At 50.2% G+C, this 21,011-nt stretch overlaps 10 protein-coding genes across 10 annotated transcripts; 5 read left to right on the top strand and 5 right to left on the bottom strand.

Annotated features, from left to right (window-relative positions):
- Positions 1-379: 379 nt before the first annotated feature.
- Positions 380-1,204, bottom strand: PEX2_019900 (Sas10/Utp3/C1D family protein; the record flags this gene model as incomplete). Its single annotated transcript, XM_016739265.1, has 3 exons — positions 380-751; positions 807-973; positions 1,024-1,204. The coding sequence occupies 3 exons, from the start codon at positions 1,202-1,204 to the stop codon at positions 380-382; spliced, it is 720 nt and encodes a 239-aa protein (XP_016599204.1).
- A 345-nt stretch (positions 1,205-1,549) lies between these two features.
- PEX2_019890 (ketopantoate reductase family protein) lies at positions 1,550-2,866 on the top strand (the record flags this gene model as incomplete). Its single annotated transcript, XM_016739264.1, has 1 exon — positions 1,550-2,866. The coding sequence occupies one exon, from the start codon at positions 1,550-1,552 to the stop codon at positions 2,864-2,866; it is 1,317 nt and encodes a 438-aa protein (XP_016599203.1).
- A 121-nt stretch (positions 2,867-2,987) lies between these two features.
- PEX2_019880 (Exosome-associated factor Rrp47/DNA strand repair C1D) lies at positions 2,988-4,549 on the bottom strand (the record flags this gene model as incomplete). Its single annotated transcript, XM_016739263.1, has 5 exons — positions 2,988-3,309; positions 3,393-3,507; positions 3,571-3,688; positions 3,749-4,339; positions 4,409-4,549. 5 exons carry the CDS (start codon positions 4,547-4,549, stop codon positions 2,988-2,990), a joined length of 1,287 nt encoding a protein of 428 aa, XP_016599202.1.
- A 394-nt stretch (positions 4,550-4,943) lies between these two features.
- Positions 4,944-5,871, top strand: coq4 (ubiquinone biosynthesis protein COQ4; the record flags this gene model as incomplete). The annotated part of the gene is made up of 2 exons (XM_016739262.1): positions 4,944-5,151; positions 5,222-5,871. 2 exons carry the CDS (start codon positions 4,944-4,946, stop codon positions 5,869-5,871), a joined length of 858 nt encoding a protein of 285 aa, XP_016599201.1.
- A 280-nt stretch (positions 5,872-6,151) lies between these two features.
- PEX2_019860 (DNA-binding protein) lies at positions 6,152-6,794 on the bottom strand (the record flags this gene model as incomplete). Its single annotated transcript, XM_016739261.1, has 4 exons — positions 6,152-6,435; positions 6,542-6,552; positions 6,607-6,701; positions 6,771-6,794. The coding sequence occupies 4 exons, from the start codon at positions 6,792-6,794 to the stop codon at positions 6,152-6,154; spliced, it is 414 nt and encodes a 137-aa protein (XP_016599200.1).
- Positions 6,795-8,211: 1,417 nt separating this feature from the next.
- PEX2_019850 (guanine nucleotide exchange factor SEC2) lies at positions 8,212-10,467 on the top strand (the record flags this gene model as incomplete). The annotated part of the gene is made up of 3 exons (XM_016739260.1): positions 8,212-8,219; positions 8,273-8,891; positions 8,947-10,467. The coding sequence occupies 3 exons, from the start codon at positions 8,212-8,214 to the stop codon at positions 10,465-10,467; spliced, it is 2,148 nt and encodes a 715-aa protein (XP_016599199.1).
- An 895-nt stretch (positions 10,468-11,362) lies between these two features.
- Positions 11,363-12,904, bottom strand: PEX2_019840 (SURP domain-containing protein; the record flags this gene model as incomplete). The annotated part of the gene is made up of 1 exon (XM_016739259.1): positions 11,363-12,904. The coding sequence occupies one exon, from the start codon at positions 12,902-12,904 to the stop codon at positions 11,363-11,365; it is 1,542 nt and encodes a 513-aa protein (XP_016599198.1).
- Positions 12,905-13,730: 826 nt separating this feature from the next.
- pmt1 (protein mannosyltransferase 1) lies at positions 13,731-16,759 on the top strand (the record flags this gene model as incomplete). The annotated part of the gene is made up of 4 exons (XM_016739258.1): positions 13,731-13,990; positions 14,064-14,637; positions 14,697-16,160; positions 16,250-16,759. 4 exons carry the CDS (start codon positions 13,731-13,733, stop codon positions 16,757-16,759), a joined length of 2,808 nt encoding a protein of 935 aa, XP_016599197.1.
- A 464-nt stretch (positions 16,760-17,223) lies between these two features.
- On the bottom strand, positions 17,224-18,033 carry PEX2_019820 (uncharacterized protein; the record flags this gene model as incomplete). The annotated part of the gene is made up of 4 exons (XM_016739257.1): positions 17,224-17,274; positions 17,393-17,594; positions 17,786-17,829; positions 17,893-18,033. The coding sequence occupies 4 exons, from the start codon at positions 18,031-18,033 to the stop codon at positions 17,224-17,226; spliced, it is 438 nt and encodes a 145-aa protein (XP_016599196.1).
- A 625-nt stretch (positions 18,034-18,658) lies between these two features.
- Positions 18,659-20,596, top strand: erf2 (palmitoyltransferase ERF2; the record flags this gene model as incomplete). Its single annotated transcript, XM_016739256.1, has 3 exons — positions 18,659-19,641; positions 19,697-19,805; positions 19,859-20,596. The coding sequence occupies 3 exons, from the start codon at positions 18,659-18,661 to the stop codon at positions 20,594-20,596; spliced, it is 1,830 nt and encodes a 609-aa protein (XP_016599195.1).
- Positions 20,597-21,011: the final 415 nt, after the last annotated feature.

The raw sequence follows: 21,011 nt of genomic DNA, 5'->3' as shown, positions 1-21,011 counted from the left end.
AAAGCGATATGGCGCAAATTATGTCATGGGAAGGAGCAGTCTATTTCGGGGCTTGTTGTAGCTCCCATTGCAGAAGGGTATCTTGATTCATGGAGACATCCGAGTCTCGTACCTACGTAGTAGTACATAGAGCCACTCATTGTGGTCTCGAGATGGCCGAGACATCCATCTAAATGGAATCTCATGGCCGAACAGGCTTGGCAAAGCGATGATTAGATTCGACAATGCATGTGGTGTCGACAGTCGATAGAGGTTCTGGTAATGATGATGTATGCCATAGCCAATGCTAGGCTTTGAGACCGCCCGGCAGTCCGTCCTTAGCATTCGAGGCGCAAGGCAGTCTGTACTTGGTTCCCATCGAAATAGGGACGCAATGCACTCATTGGGCCTTTCGGGCCTTTCGAGCCTCCTCCTTCTTCAGCCGTCGCTCGTTCTTTTCTCCTTTCATAATGGTCGCCTTGCTGATTTTTCTCTCCTTCTTTGCCTTGTTGTTTTCGAATTTGTGTTCTCCTTTGGATTTATTTTTGCTATCCTTCTCGGTCTTTCCGGGGTGATTTGTGTCAACCGGGGGCTCTGCTGCTGTTGCAATGTCCACGCCCCCTTCAGAATCGTCAGAGTCGGAGTCGTTATTGGATTGTGCTTTCGCGGCCTCAATACTCTTGCGAGCGAGCATGGCTGCTCTGAGCTGAGCACGGGCTCGCTCTTTAGCCTGCTTTTCTGCCCGTTCCAAGTCATACTTATCATTGCCAGCCTGTGTAAACTTGGTCAGTAGCCATTGCAATACAATAGAACAGGTCAACACTTACAAGGCCATGTTTGATGAATCTGCCTGCAGCTGCCTTATCAAGGGCCATGGGGCGTTCCTCGGGTTCGGTCTCCAGCACCTTGATCTTTTCAAAGTACTGCTTCACACGGGTCAGTTCCCGGAACACCGGGTGCTGCTTCGCGTCCACGCCATGAAGCCGCAGATAAGCTGTCAATTCATTAGTATAAGCAAATTAGTAAGATTGCAGTGTGACGTACAGAAGATTAGTGATTCTAGTGTGTAGGTGATCAACACGTGAAGTTTTGCTTTGTCCATAACAGGCAATTTGTTTGAGTTTTTGATGAGGGTACTGGCCAAAAGAGGCTGAAGCACATCCTCCAGATCATCAACATTGTCATCCAGCTGCTCGAGCAGCGGTAGTAGATCTGTTGGGTCCATGGCGGTGAGATGTGGGATGTGGTGTAGATGAGAAATTGCTTGATCTAAGAAAAAAATAGGACGGGCTCAACTGGGGCGGTGAAAGCGGGCGGTGTGGATTCTGGACCGATTATCATCTGCGCAACTGAGATCGCCGAGAACTCACGCATATCCGACAATTGCTTGATTGTGTAAAAATAGGCCTTGGTGGACACACCTGTGGCTGGGCTCTTACCTGTTTAACAGTACCCATGACATAAAAATCGATACCTCACCAAACCCATCGTTCTGACCTCCTCCCATCGCCAAACACATACTTGCAACTCAATCGGATATCCCGGGGATCTTTTCCTCAACACTCTCAGAATGCAGTCGACATTTCGACCCCGCGCTTTGTGGCGAACTGGCATTCTTGGTACATGTCTTCGGTCCCGGTTCCAGGTCCATGGTGGGCCAACTATACGATTCATCTCAACATGGAAGGAAGAGTTGCATGAGGTCAACCATGATACCAAAGCTCCTCTGTCAGGACGAGTGCATATCCTCGGAATGGGTAACTTGGGTTGCTTCTTTGCTCATTCTTTAGCCACAAGACGGTCACCACCGCCAATCACAATCTGCTTGCACAATGACTATCTCTACCAAGCCTTTGTTCGGAAAAGGGGACAAATTTCTGTCAGCACACATGGCCTTGACGATGTCAGAACGGGATTCGATGTTGAAACGGTGGATGAAGAAGGAAGATGGTATACAATGCCGCCTGTTGACAACCGGCCCTCGCCGTTCAATTCTGAGTCTCCGCCAGATAATGGTCCCATCGAGTGTCTAATTATTTGCACCAAGGCGCATCACACGGAGCTTGCCATTAAAGATATTAGTCACCGCCTGACCAAAGACTCGACTATTTGTCTCGTCCATAATGGCATGGGAGTACTCGACTCTATCAATCAAAATGTTTTCCCCGATCCCAACAATCGACCACATTACATCCAGACAGTGTTCAGCCATGGCCTGGGTAGGAACGACTCTTTCAAGATTTCACATTTGGGAGTTGGGACCACTATCCTTAGCCCGGTTGGAGATCCCAATATCCCTCCCACAACGCCGGAAGCTGACCATACGTGGGCGCCGTCCACAAAATATCTTCTGCGCCTGTTGACTCTCACTCCGCCCTTGGTCGCCGTGGCTGATACCCCCGCGGGCCTATTACAATATCAACTTGAGAAATTGGCAGTAAACTGTGTCATCAATCCCCTGACTGCACTGAGCGACTGCACCAATGGCGAACTCCTCTATTCGTTCAGTTTCACCCGTGTCATGCGGCTGCTACTCTTTGAAATCTCCGCCGTGATCTGTGCTCTTCCTGAACTGCAAGGTATCCCAGGGATCGAAGATCGCTTCTCCCCAGAACGCCTGCGTCGTTTAGTCGTGAACATCGCGAGCAACACGGCCAAGAACCACAGTTCAATGCAGCAAGATATCAACCAGAGGAGATTGACAGAGATTGAATACTTCAACGGATGGATTGTGCGTCGCGGTGAAGAACTGGGTATCAAATGCGCACTCAACTACATGATCAAGCATTTGGTCGCTGCCAAAGCGGCTACCCATCGGAGCCGAGAAGCTGGCGCCATTCCCCTCGATCTCGACAATGTCATCTCTACCAATGAACCTCCCATCTAAGAGCTCTGGATTACATTCTACTCTGTCAAATTCTTACTCTACCTTGTCTCCTTGTCATATCTCTCTGTGTGTGAACAGTTCAAAGGATTCAATGATAATCTAAATTCTTTGCGCAGCATCTCTATATAGAGACAGTTTTGGCCGCATGATCGCAAAGATCCTTGATCTGCCTCCACCGTCTCAGCAGCATCTCTGCTTTCGGACGATGTGCTTGGACTGTGGTATCGAGTTCCATGGCCTTCTGCAACACCGTTATAGTTGCATCTGCCTCTGCGGCATAGGTCAGAATCCATCTCTTGATGGTGGCCTCAGATCGACTTTCATCCAAGCCCTCTGATTGGCCTTCAAGAACATGATTCCGCCAATCCTGCTCCTTCATATAGCTCAGGCATGCAGCGACCTCTGTGCGGTAGCAGTGTCCATGGGGAGTGACTTGGTAGTTACTAGCGCTGTGTTAGTGGAGGACTGTACATATATCGCACGAGAAATGCGCATTGCCATGTAAAATATCAAATCAAACACATACCCATAATACTGATTCAACCACAACTCTTCTTGCTGCCCGGCGGAATGAATGTCCCGGAAAACGATATCGTCAAGATAGATCGAATCTGCTTCATTCACATCAAGGAAGAAGCCATCTATAAAAGGGCGAAGGACAAAGTCAGCACATCGAAGAGAAGAAAAGAACAACACTTGCTCACATTCTGCTAGCAATGTATCATTCGGGTGACTGCCATAGTTCATGAACACTTCCTCGCCTTCCTTATAATCTTTCGTAGCGCGAAATTCATATGTATTCTGATCAAATTTGACATCCCGCTGTTTCCATCGGTGTGTTAGCTTGGTCGATATAAATTGAAACTTGGACGAAGCACGTACGGCAACATCTGCATGATTGAAGTAATCAGCAAAAGGCACCAGCCCCATCGCATCATTAGGGTCTTCTGGCGTTTCCTGTCCCTCGCCAATCCAGTAGAAACTCCTCGTGTTCACAATCAGCCAGTTGTATGAGAATTTCTCCCAGTTGGTATCCGGGAAAGCAGAAATGACGTCCGTCCATGCTTTGCACAGGCGCTGAGCCTGCTGCGAAAGAATATTCTGGTAGTCTGAGCTATATTTTCTTGTCTTTGGGCCTGGCTGTAGACTATTCCAGTGCCCTGAAATTGACGCCGGAAGAAGACTTGGCTGCTCCGAGTCAGTCGGGGCGACGTCTGCACTGTTGGGCAACTGCGGTCCTCCCAGGGCAGTTGGCCAGAGGATTGGCATGCTGTCTTCGAAGTCTTTTCGACTGGGCCATGACTTGCGCCATAGCTCGTATTGTGCCAGTTCATCTGGGTCACCGTGTGTGAGATATGCTGCCAGAAGCGCGTGTACAGCGATGTCTTCTGGGAGTTTTGCGATGAAGATGGGAGGGATATCTTCAACCCTCAGCATCAACTGTGTCGGCACTTGGAGGACTATTTCTCCTTTCTGGACAGATAGTCAGTGAGCAAATATACATATACAAATGAGAAGTATATATAGATCTGGGGTTCATACTTTGATGTTTTGGGTGGCCATCATTCCCAGCCCACGTCCTTGGAACCGAGCTGGGGTCACCGAGGTGGTGTTTATACCATTAGAGGTTGCCCAGACGGTAAACGCCTCATGCTCTTCCCCAGGCCACCATTCTGGCTTCATAATGGGTGATTTTGTGCTTCTTAGCAAACTTCGATATGCTTGCTTCAGTCAGCATATACTACAAGATATGGATTGAGTTGGCGATATATACATATGCTAGAACACACCTTCAGGGGGATCTGCTATATTATACCCTGTTCTCTCAGTGCGAATAGCCTAGACAGGATCTTTAGTAGTCTCAATGGGCGTCGATGTGTGTCTGGATGTGTGTCTGAAATTCACTGTAGAATGTGGAGCAGATGGTTATCGGCGATAAACGGCGTTATCGCGAACTACGGCAGGGCATAATGTCCACTTGTGCTGTCCTTGCCGATCTGATAATCATACCACTTCTACTTTCACTTCAGCTTTCGCCCCAGACCATGCACAAGCTCCTCTGGCTTTGGGATTCATAATGTCGGTACTTGGGAGACGTGGAGCAATTGAGCTTCGAACCTTGGCTGCCAGCTCAAACCTATCAGCTGCAAGCACTCTGCGGCCCTTTTCCGTCCTAAACCGCCCACCACCAAATTACCCCGGCCATGTCCCATTGACTACTATTGAACGTGGGGCTCTTGCCATAGGCTCGGCAATTGGATCCCTTATCAACCCTAGAAGAGCGGGTACGTGGATATAGTTTCCTACAGAACCAGTATAGAATCTCGGATCATGATCTAACATGGTACTCTATAGATCTCATTGCGGCCTTGGGTGAAGCCACCGCTACACCATTTTTCATATACCGACTCCGTGATGCCATGCTCTCAGATCCAACAGGGCGCCGCATTCTCCGCGATCGCCCCCGCATCACTTCCCAAACCCTCAAAATGACCCATCTCCGCACCCTCCCCGAGAATTCCGTCGGCCGGACATACGCCAAATGGTTAGACCGCGAGGGCGTATCCCCTGACACTCGAGATAACGTTAAGTACATTGACAATGAAGAATGTGCATATGTCATGCAGCGATACCGCGAGTGCCATGACTTCTACCACGCAGTGACGGGTCTACCGATTTTTGTGGAGGGCGAGCTAGCTCTCAAGGCGCTGGAGTTCCTGAACACACTTCTGCCCATGACGGGCCTGAGTCTATTCGCCTTCGTGCGGATGAAGCCCGCTGAGAAAGAGCGGTTCCTCTCGCTACATCTCCCGTGGGCTATTCGCAGTGGGCTGGGGAGTAAGGAGCTTATCAATGTTTATTGGGAGGAGGTGTTGGAGAAGGATGTGGACGAGCTTAGAGCCGAGCTGAATATTGAACGTCCGCCGGATCTAAGAGATATCCGGAAGATGATTCGGCAGCAACAAAAGCGGGAAAAAGAGAGACAGCAGCAGGCTTCGAACTGAGCTGGATTTTGTCCTGTCGGAGCGATGGAGCTCGAATATAGGGAGAGATGTATGATTATTGGAACATTGTAAACCATATCACCGATGCGCAGATGCGCAGATGCGAGGCTGATTGCCCTGAACTTCAACCCAGTTGCAAATAGTATAGAGAAAGAAGGTCCATAACGCCTGGAGTAGATTTTCCCAGTGGGCCACGAGCGGATAGCAACAGAGGTATCCGAATGCAATAAACAAAAAGGCCATAGGCACAAGTGATTATAGATCATATTTTATGCGACCCTTACAGGTCCAAGAGATCATCATCATCATCCCACCCACCTTTGCGGCGAGAGATAACGATTTTGTGCTCCTCCTCCTCTTTGCGCTGGTTCTCCGCAACAGCCCCCAGCAATTCCTTGAGCTGGGTCTCGGTTACCTTTGACCGTAACTGTCCAGACTGGGCGAGCATGATGAGACGGTTCTCAATATCGGTTGCGCGCGATTCCTTAACGAGGCGGATACGGCCCAGGCGATCGGCGGCGTCGGGGTCGAGGATTTGTGACAGGATCGAAGCGCGTTGCTCGGCTATGAGAAATCAAAGATGGGTTAGAACTGCGGCGATACAAGGACGTTGCTTGTAGTCCATCGAATGCGAATCCGTGGACTAAAAACGTTAGATCTAGAGCCCTACCCTCTGCTTGTCTGGTTGGGTTCGTTAGCATACAGCATATCCTTGCGATGTATTCCAACACTTACCTCCTCTGCTGTGCCTGCTCGCCGCCATCTTGACCGGCGGAACCACCTCCGCGTGGTCCTTGTTGCTGGAGTTGCGCCAGACGGGCTCGTCGGATCTGTTTCCTTTCTCTTAGTACCTGAGTCCAAGGGCGCAAGACCTCTCATGATATGGCTGTGAGACTGACCTCTTCTAACTCTGCGTCTGCCATTGTGGATATTCAAGTAAAGTGAGGGGCACGGATTGATCAAATGTCGAAGAGTCGATGATTAATTTGGTGAACCCCACTTGGCTCGCCTGAGTGCGGAGGGGTGTAACGACCATACTTCATTCTGTGGTAACTAGTTTGGGACAAATATACAACGGTTTACTTGGGTAGACTTTCTAGTTACTGGTAGGGAATTGAAGAATTCAATTGTCATGGAAATAATAATGGTGGTTATATATATATTTAACTATCATCTATCTATCTTGTACAAAAGTTGTTCTCACCCTGTACATTCATAAGACAATTAAAAATTTGAAACATCACCCAAAAATAATAATAATGATATCAGGCAGAGATAGATAGATAGATATTAAATATCCAATGATAAACCCATCTGACACCATAATGTGCTATGTATATTGAATGTCGTTTGAGTCTCGTATCCGTACAGACTACGGAGTACCTGCGGGGGAATTACACGTGGAACTTCAATATTTCAACTGTGTACTCCGTACTCCGTACAGAGTACATCTATCTATACTTTGTACATATAAATTGAGTACATAGTTATTGGTTTAATTGGCATGGCCTAATATCAAGGTTACTATATTCGCATGGTCATGTTATGCATGTTTTGCGTGATAAGACGTTGACATGTACTTTGTAGGCGCCTATCACACAGCCAGCCACTAAAAATATGGGATCCATCAAGATTGGACTCCGTACTGCGCCTTGAGGGGCAAATATGTTCAATAAAGTAAAATTGCTCGGTATCGATAGCTTCAGGGTTAGCTCCTACTTGGTAATTCCCCGACTATCAGAAGCGCCCGGGGGGTGTCCGTTCCGTCTCCGGGTGGCGATGCTGAATTTGTTCCCCTCACATTGGCCTTCAGTTCATTTCGAAAAAGCCCCATTTTCATATTTTCCTACGGTTAAAGTCTTCACCTTCTTACAAGTGCATAGCGCAGTCGATCTTTCAATAGTCCGTGCCTAATCCATTCATACCATTCATATCTAGGTACCCATTCATATCCGGGTGACTAAGCCTCGATTGGTCCTCGCGCTGCAACCCCGACTTCCTCGATACCCTCAACAGGCTGATATTTCCGATCAGACCTGTTTGTGGCGATTCAATCCTTTTCTTCACTTTCAGCGCATTCATTTCTGTTGTGTCTACAGCCATTCAACTTTCCTCACTCCCAAATCCGGATTCCACTATCTTTCAGCCTATTACGTACCCCGTGGACCTATTCGATCGCGCACGCGTGACCTTTCTATTCTAATATTTGCCTTCTTGGTGTGAATGGCGTGGATAGCAATTTGTCTATCGGAGCTTTTCTGGACGTGATCTTGATCTTGATCTAGCGACAAGCGAACCCTCCCTTCCCTTACATCCCGAACGCCTTCTACGTCACTCATCATGGCCGAGTAAGTCCCCATCAAGATTGTCCCTTTTCGGACTTCAATTATTGACACTTTAGGTGGGGCAGTTTAATTGCCTTTCAAACCACCCATCATAGCTTCTTCTCCCCATCCAATATGATCCCGCGCAACGCCCACAAGAGGTCACTCTCCTCTGAGCACCGGTCGTTATCTCCTGACCGAACAGTTATCAAAGCGAAGTCCACCACCAATCTCTCCGACATCGCTTCTTCCAATGGAACAAAGAGACCCGGATTTGATGAAAGCAGTTTCAGCACATTGCAGGATCCGCGATTGATGGTCGGGTCGGAGGTCTCACATTCGACGTCATCGTCTCACCACCCTGATTTGAGCAACGAAGTAGCAGCATTGTCTGTGAAATTAATCCAGGCCATCAACAACCAAACAGACCTCGATGATAGCCTGGTTGCCACCCGTCAGGAGCTAGAGCTAGCTCAGGGCAAGGCTCAAGCCCTGGAGTTCCAGAACGAGAAGTATCGGCGCGACATTGATAACAAGGTCTATATCAAAAAATTCGACTCTGATCGCGAAATCTCGCAATTACGGGATGCGTTAGCGGAAGAAACAACCCTGCGTCTCGCTGCTGAAAAGGGCAGAAAAAATATTGAGCAGGAAGTGGAAACTCTTACTGCGGCTCTTTTTGAAGAAGCCAATAAGGTCGGTAATTCCCTGAAGCATATGCAGTTTAAGATAAATTCTAACCTTGTTTCAGATGGTGGCCGCAGCTAAGATCGAACGGGAGGCGGTGGAGAAGAAGAATGAGCAGCTGCGTTCACAAGTCAAAGACACCGAGTTGCTCCTGGCATCGCACCAGGACCAGCTTGCCGAGCTCAAATCTGTCATGCAAGCAATGAACATTCATAAAGATGACCTCGAAAGCCGTGCTACTACCACCCCATCATCCCCGGATGACCTCTCACAAGCACAAGGTTCTAGTACACAAGCGACCGAGCTTGAACCCGCTCCTATATTGATCGACAACCCCGAGGAGTTCACTCCGGGCCCTTCCTCTAGCTTCCCACAGCTCCTCCGCATGGTATGCCGGACGGATTTACAGGCTTATGAGGATTTCCGCGATCTGCTGGTACTCTCTCGGAGCTCCAAACCTCCTAGCCGTGCTGCTAGTGGGTCATATGGAGGCCTGAACGTGATGGGTCTGGCAAGCTTTGCCAGTGGAGGATCTCCGTCGTCGACCTCATCACCCACCAAAGGGTTTACCCATTCCCCCAACGGGAGCACGTCCTCCACAACGGGCTCGAATTTTTCCTTGAAGGAAACTCGCTTCTACAAGCGGGTGCTTATGGAGGATATTGAACCGACATTAAGACTAGATCTAGCGCCGGGGATCTCGTGGTTGACCCGGCGTACCGTTCTAAGTAGTATCTGTGAAGGCAGTCTTGTCGTGGAGCCGATGCCCCCAGCAGCCAAGAAATTCGAATTCCCCTGCTCTGTCTGTGGCGAGCGAAGACCGGGCACGCCCAATGAGAGAACTCATCGTTTCCGAACGTCGGATAGCGAGACCGCTCAAAGGTACTCACTTTGTGTCCTATGCTTAGAAAGAGTGCGCTCGTGTTGCGAGTTCACTGGTTACTTGCGTCTCATCCTTGATGGACACCTTCGGGCTGGCGACACCGAAGAAGAAAAAGAAATCTGGGACGAGACTATCCGCCTCAGAGAGAGGATGTTCTGGTCTCGTGTCGGAGGAGGCATCGTTCCATTGTGCAATCGCCCAAGCGAACTAGAGGCGGAGCCAGTCACCACAGAGTCTAATAATGGCACCGATGAGGACGACGATGACCGCTATCTCCCCGTGGACGTGACTTACCTCGAGCCCCGGACAGAGAAAGTCTCAGTGGCGGATCAACTCGCTCCGGAAACACCAATCACAGAATCCGCTACTGAGCACATAAATCACCCCGATCTTCCTCGACCTCAAAGTTCTATCTATGACAGAGATGATGTTGCCTCCTTCAGTGGCTCGGAACGAAAGCGATTTTCTATCGACTCGGTAGCAAGCGTTTACGAAGAAGCTAGCGCTGACGTGGATCCCACTTCTACGGCACCTGTTCCCACCGAGCCCTCAATCGCTCTTAGTGGAGACACAGACACAAACATCACTCAATCCAGTGCCCCGGCACCTGTCCTCAACGAGCCCTCGATCGTTCAGAGTCGAGAGATAGAGACAGACATAGACACAGATATCGCCAAACCCAACGGGTTGAGCAATTCTTGACCTCGGTTGATCACAAGCGATCAATACGAGTGAGACGACTACACGGTTTACCCAGCATTTTATGATCCGCCTAATGTCTTCCTCCATCCTTTGGCATTGCATTCTTCAGTCACTTAATTCTCTTCTTTTTCTTCTCCTTCCTCCAGGTCGTTGATACAGACCTGCCCTTTGGAAATGCTGCTTCTGCTTCTTCTTCTACCTTTACCTTTAATCACCCATTGGGTTACACCTTGATAATGTTCCTCATTGGTTCTGGCTTTTTGGGTATCCCTCTCTTCCCTTTCAGCAGCATGGCCTCCTGTATTATTATCAACCTTTCACCTTCCGACTATGTATACATAATACTGGCTTTTGTTTTTCTCTTATCCCTTTTTTTCCCGCGGACATTCGGACCAGGTGTGGTATCATGGATTGTCACTATTTCTGTTCTTTTTTGATTTCCTTTCTGTTTTCTTCGTTCCCACTTTTTGACTCACGGCGATGCCAGTGTAGGGCCCCATTGGTGGTGGAATATCGTGATAAATGATAGATGAATTTGAATCAATTTGCATACATTCATAGACGATACCTATTCTTAGAATAATATACCGTAGAGGATGCGAGAAGACATGCCAGTCACTGATATCCAAAGAATTATGACTACTTCGTACGAAATGTGAACAGATTCAAGTTAAAAAGGACGGAAAGAAGCATAGACCAGACAAGATGTTTCGTGAGGTTAGAGTAAAAGAGGGCTATTGTACACAAACAGAAAAAAAGAAGCTCATCATCCAGGTTTCATCCCTCCCAAACTCCTCAAATGGCAGAACAGATACGTTCAAAATAGAAAAACCCCGTAAACCCTCAATTTTGGAACGAGAACATCCCGTCTGAACTTTATGTAGATGGGGGGATATCATTTCTTGGCAAGCTGATGAATATGTCTGAGCTGGTCTTCGATGTTCAAACTCTGAGGGTTGGGATTCTGTACGGCAGCGTTCGGGTGTTGGGGGCCAGCCGAGCCATCGATACCCATAGCCAGTCGCTTGCGGCGAGTTTCCTCCTCCGATTCGAGGGGGGAAGGATCGAAGACATCGCTGCGCTGGCTTGCAAGACGCTTGAGGTTGTTGACCACGTCGACGGTGGAGAGGTTGGTGGTGGCACTGCGAGCTTCGGCCTTCGCACGCTGTTCTTTCCAGCGGGGATCGAGCAGCTCGATACGGATGTGCTCGTCCAGCTCGTTGGAAGGCACTTTCTGGTTGCAGTAAGGGCAGATCGCCATCTGGGCTTGTTGACGGCGGGCCTGGGCTCGGGGAACGTAGTCTGAGCGGATGCGCATTGGCTGTTGGCTTGGATCGGCTTGGGCTGCTGCCTGGGCGGCGGCCGCTTGGTCGCGCGCTTGTGTCCGTTCGCGGATGCGCTGGTCCTCTTCCGGGTTGGTGTACTGGCCTGCTGCGGGGTAGGAGCCTGCTGGGTAGGGCGAGACTGGGGGTTGGGGGGCGTGCATGGGTGCGGGGTGGACTGGGTAGGCATTGTAGTAGACGGGTTCGTCGAGGCCGGTCGGCATCGCTTCCTCGATGCGTCGTCTGCCGAGGGAAAGTGCTGCTCTTTGCTCGAGCGAGGCGGACTGCAGGTCATTGGCGGAGGTTGGGGGTGGCAACTCTGCGTGGTCGTCGTGCTCGGTGAACTCGACGGTTTCGACCACGACGAAGTCGTGCCAGTCGATTTGGGCGTACTCAATGCGCTCCTGTTCACTTTGCTCTTCCTTCTCTTGTTTCTGTTGTCGTTGGTATTTCACCCATTCTGCCCGCTGCTTAGCACGCTCCATGACGTGGAATTTGTTCTTTGCATTTTGTTCCAATTCTGCGATTCTTTTCTCGGATGAAGTCGCCTCGTCGATTCCCTCAGCGCGAAGCAAGATAGTGTATTGGTCGACCAAGCGTGTGAAGAATTGGTAGAGACTATGTTGTGGCCGTAAGAAGTCGAATTGGAAATTTCTGGCTTCGCGTTGCGACAGCGCAGTCATGAATGACTTGCCTCGCTTTGCGACAAATAACGCTGTGTGTTTCACCACATCCAGATCCTGTGCATTGATAATAGGCATGCGCGCCGAGAAATGGAACGAGGCCGGTTCAGGTGGCCCCTTGGGCTTTTCAGGTACTGCGGCGGCGACAGCGTCGGCAGTTCGCCCTGATACTCGGCCTGCTGCGTACTCGATTTTGTACCATTCATAGTAGGGCTCATAGGCATCTCCAGAGACCAGGAAGGAGAATTTGGGGTTTTTCACTTCCTTTTCGCGGATACGGTCTTCAAAGCTAGGTGGATGGCGAACGACAAAGCTGGCTGTGGTCTCAAGGATTTTTCGATTTTCCTTGGGAGGAAGAACCATGCCCTCTGGAGGTTTTAGAGTCCCATTAGACCCCTCTGGTTGAGGTGTGCTTCCATTTGACGACTCCATGGTGAATGGTGAGGATATGAAGAAATGGGGGTCCTGTTAGTAGGATCGTACCTAGACGATCTAGGACATGCTGACTAGCTTCACTAGCCACATTGTGATTCACCGCCACAGGCAGCATCACGGCGTGTCGTGGCGGTGCATATCATTGTGGCGGTGCATCCCGTGCGCGGCCATGTTCCTCTCTTTGCATTCTCCACTGAATTGCAGTCCAGAACAGGGAATGTTTATTTTATTTTTCCTTTTTTCATGGATATAGTCAATTGATTTCTAAATATCAATTCTACACTCTTTACTCCGTAATTATATATGACATGGTATCAAAAAGATATATATGAATTTAACTCTAAATTCAACTACCGTAAAGACCGTCACAATACTAGGGGGGCTAAAAACTAAGGGGCTCACATGTTGTCCTCCACAGCCGCCGTTGATCTGGCCTCAAGGCGGAACTGCACGCTTTCGTCCATCTGCGTTCACTTCTATTCTTGTTTTTCAACGTCCTTTTTCTTTCTTACTCTCCCTTCAGCAGCCCTTTTTCTTCAATTTCTTACTTCTTCCCTGTCATGGGGCCTTTTTCCTCATTGTTACACGATCATTAATTGGTGTGGTGCCTGAAGCCATTGAACGGTTGACAGCTCGAGGTCGAAAGCAGTTTTCGACAGCGTCCACCCGTCCATTGAACCTTGAGACGCCTCTCTTTAACGATTTAAACTATAACTGAACTTCACAAAACTCTCCTATCTTTTCTCCTCGACATTCCGACTCCCGCGCCGTTCTCCTAAATCGCTGACGTCGTTTCACACCTGTGTCGAAATATCGAAACAATATGGCACAGAAAGCGAAGGACACACTGGCCGTACGGCCACAGAGCCGTGGTAGGCGCTCGCCTAGTCGGTCACCCAAACCTAAGAACCGCAAGCCTTTGCCGGTGCCTCAGACGTATGCCTCGGATGGTGTGAAGAACAATGATATCTTCAAACTCCCCGGATCGGACTATAGGCTTATTGTACTGGTGACTTTGATCGCCGCGGCTGTTCGCCTATTCAGAATCTATCAGCCCACCAGCGTGGTCTTCGATGAAGTCCAGTACGTTCCCCACCAACCTTGTGCTATAAATCGAAATAAACCGAACAGAGACTAATGGTTTGCGCTTGAACAGCTTCGGTGGATTTGCTTCCAAATACATCAAGGGGAAATTCTTCATGGATGTGCACCCCCCGCTAGCTAAACTGCTGCTTACGCTGGCTGGCTGGCTGGCTGGTTTCGACGGAAGCTTCGACTTCAAGGATATTGGCAAGGATTATTTGGAGCCCGGTGTGCCTTATGTGGCAATGCGCATGCTTCCAGCTATCCTGGGTGTTCTGACTGTCCCATTGATGTTCCTCACCCTCAAAGTTACCGGGTGCCGAAGTTCGACTTCACTCCTAGGTGCTGGTCTTGTTATCTTTGACAACGCTTTGGTCACCCAGTCCCGTCTGATCCTGCTCGACTCTCCATTGATTTTCTTTACCGCTCTGACAGCCTTGGCCTTCAGCTGCTTCACCAACCAACAAGAGCTGGGGCCGGCCCATGCCTTCCGCGGTCCGTGGTGGTTCTGGCTGGTGTGTACCGGTCTTTCTCTTGGCGCAACCCTGAGCGTGAAATGGGTTGGTCTCTTCACCATGGCTTGGGTTGGATCTCTCACGGCTCTCCAGTTGTGGGTACTGTTGGGTGATGCTAAAAATGTCACACCGGTATGTGTTTCCAGGTTCAGATCAAGTTGTGTTTTATGCTAAAAGTAGGATTGTTCCAGCGTTTGTGGCTCAAGCATCTCTTTTCCCGTATCTTCTGCCTCATTTTTATCCCTCTGGGCTTCTATCTTGCCATGTTTGCCATTCACTTCGCATGCTTGGTCAACCCCGGAGAAGGCGACGGCTTCATGTCATCAGAATTCCAGGCAACTTTGAATTCAAAGTCTATGCAAGATGTTCCCGCGGATGTCTCATTTGGATCCCGAGTCAGCCTCCGCCATCTGAACACACAGGGCGGTTATCTGCACTCTCACCCGCACATGTACCCTACGGGTAGCAAGCAGCAGCAAATTACGCTCTACCCCCACAAGGATGAAAACAACGAGTTCCTTTTGGAGAACTCGACTCAGCCTCTAGGGCCTTACGGAGAGGTCGAGGGCGCATTCGCCTGGGACAACTTAACTGCTCCCGGTTTCATTGAGGATGGCTCGACTATCAGACTTTACCACGTGATCACTCACCGAAGAATTCACTCGCACGACGAGCGCCCTCCGGTGACCGAGGCTGACTGGCAGTATGAGGTCTCTGCCTACGGATACGAAGGCTTCGCTGGTGATGCCAACGACTTATGGAGGGTTGAGATTGTTAAGTCCATGTCTGAGACCCCGGAGTCTAAGAAGCGCCTGCGGACTATCCAGTCCAAGTTCAGGTTGGTGCACGTCATGACTGGATGTGTGCTGTTCTCCCACAAGGTCAAGCTTCCGGAGTGGGGATGGGAACAACAGGAAGTGACATGCGCAAAGGGTGGTACTCTTCCCAATAGCGTCTGGTATATCGAGTCCAACCAGCACCCCGCTATGGCCCCTGACGCCGAGCGAGTCAACTACCGGAATCCCGGCTTCTTGGGCAAGTTCTGGGAATTGCAGAAGGTTATGTGGACTACGAACGCAGGCTTGGTTGAGTCCCACGCTTGGGATTCTCGCCCGCCCTCCTGGCCTACCCTCCTTCGTGGCATCAACTTCTGGGGCAAAGACAACCGCCAAATTTACCTCCTTGGAAACCCGCTCATTTGGTGGTCGACCACTCTAGCCATTGGAATCTACTTCGTTTTCAAGGCACTGTCTATTGTTCGCTGGCAGCGAAGCTGTGGTGACTACAAGCACGTCTCGTTCAAACGTTTTGACTACGAGGTTGGCACCAGCGTTTTGGGTTGGTTCTTCCACTATTTCCCATTCTACCTCATGGCACGCCAGCTCTTCTTGCACCACTATCTCCCCGCTCTTTATTTCGCGATTATGGTCCTCTGTCAAGAATTTGACTTCCTCACAAACCGCATCAAGAGCCTGGGACTTGCGTCAAAGCCCCTGATCGGTAAGGCTCTGATAGCAATCTTCCTGGGTCTTAGCGTTGTTGTGTTCACCCTCTACGCCCCACTCGTGTATGGCAACCCCTGGACTAGGGATGCCTGCAACCAGGTGAAGCTGCTCGGATCCTGGGATTTCGACTGCAACACCTTCCATACCGACGTAAGTGTTCCGCAATGGAGACCTCCTCAGCGAGGTCATTGAACGAATCGATAAGACCACGACTAACATGGAATTTCAAATACCACTAGTTGAGCCAGTACATCACTCAATATGTGCCGACCCTGCCGCCCGTGGCTGCTCCTACGACCGCAGCTCAAGCACCACCCCCGCCACCACCAGTCCAGGCCCAAGAGCCTGTGCCTGCAAGTGAGGCTATCCAAGAATCAGAACCAGCGGCCGTCACCTCGCCCAAGATCAAGGGCTCCATGGCGCGCGTTGAGTACCGCGACCAGAACGGCCAGGTTCTTGACGAGAGCCTGGTAGCTTCGCTCCGAGCGGAAGGCAAAGTGAAGTTCGAGACTCGCTATGAGCCAGGTAAGCCTCTAGAGCATGCCCACGACGTTCCCGTCGTCGATGGCCAGCTCGCGCCCCCGCACCCGGATGTGCAGGGCCAGAACCCTGAGACTGGCAGCGCCCCTGAGGACTCCGTGCCTCCTGAGAGCCCCGCCTCTGTGGCTGAAGGCAACGAGCGCTCTGTTGAGCAGTCAAGCTCCATGGAAGCCAAGCCTGCTAGTGAGAGTAATGAAGCCACTAAATAGTGGTCGTGTGGGAGATAAAATCTAGGAGCGCGGATTCTGCCATGTATAATGAGACCTCATAGAGTACTTGTCCGTTTCTCTATTCCATTGTTAGCTTTTTCTTTAGTGTTGCCATAATTGACACTGATATCCGCGGATTTTGTGCAATATCTCTTAACCTCATGAGTAGTTAGTTGGCCACTCTCGGCGCTTTTGCAAATGGTCTGTCAGGTATGGTTCTAGATTGCTAATTTGACCTTGTAACCAAGCCAGCAGGATACAGATGTAACGCAAGAAAGAGAGCTATTCCCAATTGACTCTTTATCTGAATACGGATACTATGCACAAATCTCTTGCCATCCCAACGGCAAGTTCACGCAGCCCTCTCCTCTCCTCGGTCTTAGTGTACAGCAGCCGGCCGCAAGAAACGGCGGTTCGCTTCATTCAACTTGTCGAGGTACTTCTTATGGCTAATCAATAGCCGTTCAGTAGTCCCACTCCTCCTTACCGTACTTGTTGAACTTCTCGTGGAGGTCCTGTTAAGAAGCTAATGTCAGCATTCCCTACCAAACCAGCCAAGGTGATCACACTCTGAACCAAGTTCTGAAGTGATCCCACGTATGACATAAATAAGAATGTCCAATGAATCCATACCTCGGGAAGGGTGACATTGGGAACAATGACGGTGTTCATGGCGCTGGGAGCAGCGCGGAGGGGCTGGCTCTTGTCACCGTGGGGGTGGTACTGGTACTTGTAGACCTTGCCATCCTCGGACTCGCCGTGCCAGGGCATGGCACTCTCGCCAATGCGAACGTTACTCTCAGAGTTCACGGAGGTGGGCTTGCGGCCGAAGTACCTATATTATCGCAAATACCGAATTGATTAGCGATCGTGGTGCTTGCTTTCAATTGTGTGTGCATGCGCCATTGAGAGTGGTAGCTAGGTTGGGTAAAATCTCAAAGAAGTGCTAGTACGTCACAGTGGCGCAAATGGGGCGACACATTTGGGAATGAGGCACTGCAGGGCAATTTCGGGAGGGATGCTCACCATCCGGCAATCAGGAAAGCACCAGACATGACACCGAGAAGGACCTAGAGGCACAGAAGTTAGAACGAAAGTTCGAGCGTGGTTCAATGGCTTCGTGGGATCCGTACGTAGAGCTCGGGATCACGCTTGCCGGCCTTGTCGAGGGCGGCCTCCTCGATCTTGGAGGAGCTGAAGCGGCGCGGGGGAGCGCGGAGGAGGGACTGGCGGGTCAAAGCCCGGCGGGTAGCCAGAGCAGCAATTGAGGACATGGTTGCAGCAATTCGAGCGTGCGTTGGAAGGAGAATTCGTGGGCGGAGAACTGGGGACGGGGTAGTGGGAGAGAATCATGAACGTCGAATGATGTTGCCGGCATATCAGGTGACGCTGAGTCATCACCGGTTCAAGCAATCTGGGTCACGGCTTTCGAGCTTCCTGTTGGTTGATATACTGTGGTTCGATTTATCCGACTTGCTGACGCATATACGATCATTCCACCGTTGATTCTGTGATGTAATTGGCCCTTACAATTTGTTTGGCCTCTTGATCGCTGTTTATGCCTGGGTATGTTGTTCCGGTTTTCTCCATCAGGGGCTCTGCACCTTGGCCCTGGCTTTGCGGCGCGTTTGTTAGCGGAACTCAGCATTGGGATTTGAGACTAATGGGACTATAGGACCATAATTAATCCTTTATTCTCTTTCGCTCATTAGACCTTGTCTCGGCTCCATCGTCACTCCTTTTTCTGCTCCGCTCGTTGCTCACCGTATCCCATCGATATTAGCTGCCTACGTTACACTGCGATTCGCTCTCACCCCTTTGCTATTTCCAATTAGGAACGCAATATGATAGCGCGCAGTTCCGTCTAGCAATCGTCAATATCCACGAACTTCCACAGCCATGGAAAACTCCGCAGACCGCCCGGAGGCTGGCGACACAAACCAGGGCTCGACACCGCACCATGTACTAGGGATTCCTCGTCCTCCCTCTGTAGGCGGAGTTTCGTCCCGAGTGACAGATGAAGACGGAGAGCGAACGCCATCTTACACATCACCTCCCCCTCGCCACCAGTCTCGGCCCTCTGTTTCCTCCAAGCGTGGTCCGCCTCAAACGCGGAACTCCATCAATGCGCCCAGCCAGGTGACCAACAGACCTGGTAGCTCGGGGAGTCGACTGAGTAGAACACACATCCCGTCCCTGACGGCACAAGCATTTTTCCGGCCAATGAGCTCGCAACGATTACAGGCGCACCGAGGGACACGCCCTGTGACTAAAGGGACGGTGTCATCCACCGACGACTGGACAGAGCATGGAAGCCGCAACAGGACGAGTTTGGTCTCTAATAGCACAACCCCACAAGGATCTCAGCCTCCGGCTGATATGGAAGCTCCTCCTCCGTCTCGAGGAACAGAGTTCACAGATCCTATCATTCCAGACCGCAATACCTCCAACGCTAGCCCAACCGGTAACACGACCATCCGGAGTCTGGGTGAAAGCGTCCGACTCCTGCGGGACCGAGATCAAAAGGAGAAGCCCCAGCATCTCAACCTGGGCGCCAACTATACAGGGCATGCCGTGCAGGACGCACCACCAAAATCGCCCCTGTCATTCCTATCATTGCAAAATAGGCGCGCAGGACACGCCCACGATTCCCGGGCCGGTCAAGGCCACGAACATCTCTCCTCCGCTGCCTCCTCTCCGGGTCCCCTCGATGTGAAAAAGCCCCCTCTGCCAAAAACAAATCCGGGCAAAAATTATGAGTACTTCCTCGGCAACACATTCTTCTGCGGCGGGGGGCGGTTCCAAAACTCGAGAGACAAGCCTGTCAATATTGCAACAGGACTTTTAATCGTTGTACCCTCGGCGTTGTTCCTTGCCTTCTCGTATGCGAACCCACTTGATATGAGCATCAGGCCAATGGCTAACTTCTGAAATTAGGGCTCCCTGGTTGTGGCATAATATCTCTCCTGCTATTCCCATAGTGTTTGCTTACATTTTCTACGTGTGTTTCTCGTCGTTTGTGCATGCGTCTGTTGTCGATCCTGGAGTAAGTGACTCGATATTGGCTAGGTTTCGTGGTCGCTAACATGATAACTCTAGATTATGCCTCGCAATTTACACCCTATGCCTCAACCAGAATCTTCGGACGATCCTCTGGCGCTTGGTCCGCCTACAAATGACTGGGTTATGGTCAAGCTTGCTACTTCAGATGTAGCTGCCATGGACGTGCCTGTGAAATATTGCAAGACATGTAATATTTGGCGGCCTCCTCGCTGCTATCACTGCCGCGTCTGCAACAACTGTGTCGAAACCCTCGACCATCACTGCGTGTGGCTCAACAATTGTGTTGGTCGCCGAAACTATCGCTATTTCTTTACTTTCGTTAGCTCTTGCACCATCTTGGCTATCTTTTTGATCGGTGCTAGTCTGGCACATATCTTGGTCTACCGATCTCAGGAAGGCATATCATTCGGGGCTGCAATCTCCAAATGGAGAGTACCATGGGCCATGGTGATATATGGCTTGGTTGCAGTGCCATACCCCACATCGCTTTGGGCATATCATCTCTTCCTAGTTGGCCGTGGCGAAACTACCAGAGAATATCTCAACTCACATAAGTTTGCCAAGACTGACCGTCATCGACCGTTCACCCAAGGAAATATCCTTAGGAATTGGATTGCTGTTCTTGGGCGTCCTCGGCCTCCTACATACATGCAATTCAAGCAGCGGTATGAAGACGGTGATCAACGCCTGGACCCACAAAGGCGCAAGTATCGCGCCCCAGATGTCGAATCCCAAGGCATTGAGATGCAACACGTTGGTCCCCAGCAGGATTAAAATCAAAAAAGTCATTTTTTCTTTTTGCCTGTCGGTCTTTTTTTTCGGCAGCTACGATCTGCGAAGATGATATTCATGATTTCCTCTTTCTTTCTCTTCCCACCTATTCCTGTTCTTACTGGGACCCATCATACCCCTGGACACATCTATCACTTTCTAATCCATACATTACACATACCCTTCTTGTTGCCATATCTGTTTGATTTGCTACACCTCGCGCAGACATAATCCTCCCTTTCTACTGATCTGTCATGATCCCTTTCTTATCCTGTTATATCCTGTTACCTGTCGTGACTACATACCTGGGAATGGGCAACCCTACCCAGAACCAACCTTTTCTTTCCATGTCCTATTAGGACTATATATTCACCTTTGTTTGGAAATTTAACATCATCCTGTGTATATCACAGCTAGA

The sequence above is a fragment of the Penicillium expansum genome, assembly GCF_000769745.1.
Source record: "Penicillium expansum strain MD-8 chromosome Unknown contig52, whole genome shotgun sequence".
In the NCBI taxonomy this organism is placed as follows: domain Eukaryota; kingdom Fungi; phylum Ascomycota; class Eurotiomycetes; order Eurotiales; family Aspergillaceae; genus Penicillium; species Penicillium expansum.
This window is presented reverse-complemented; position numbering and strand designations above follow the sequence as displayed.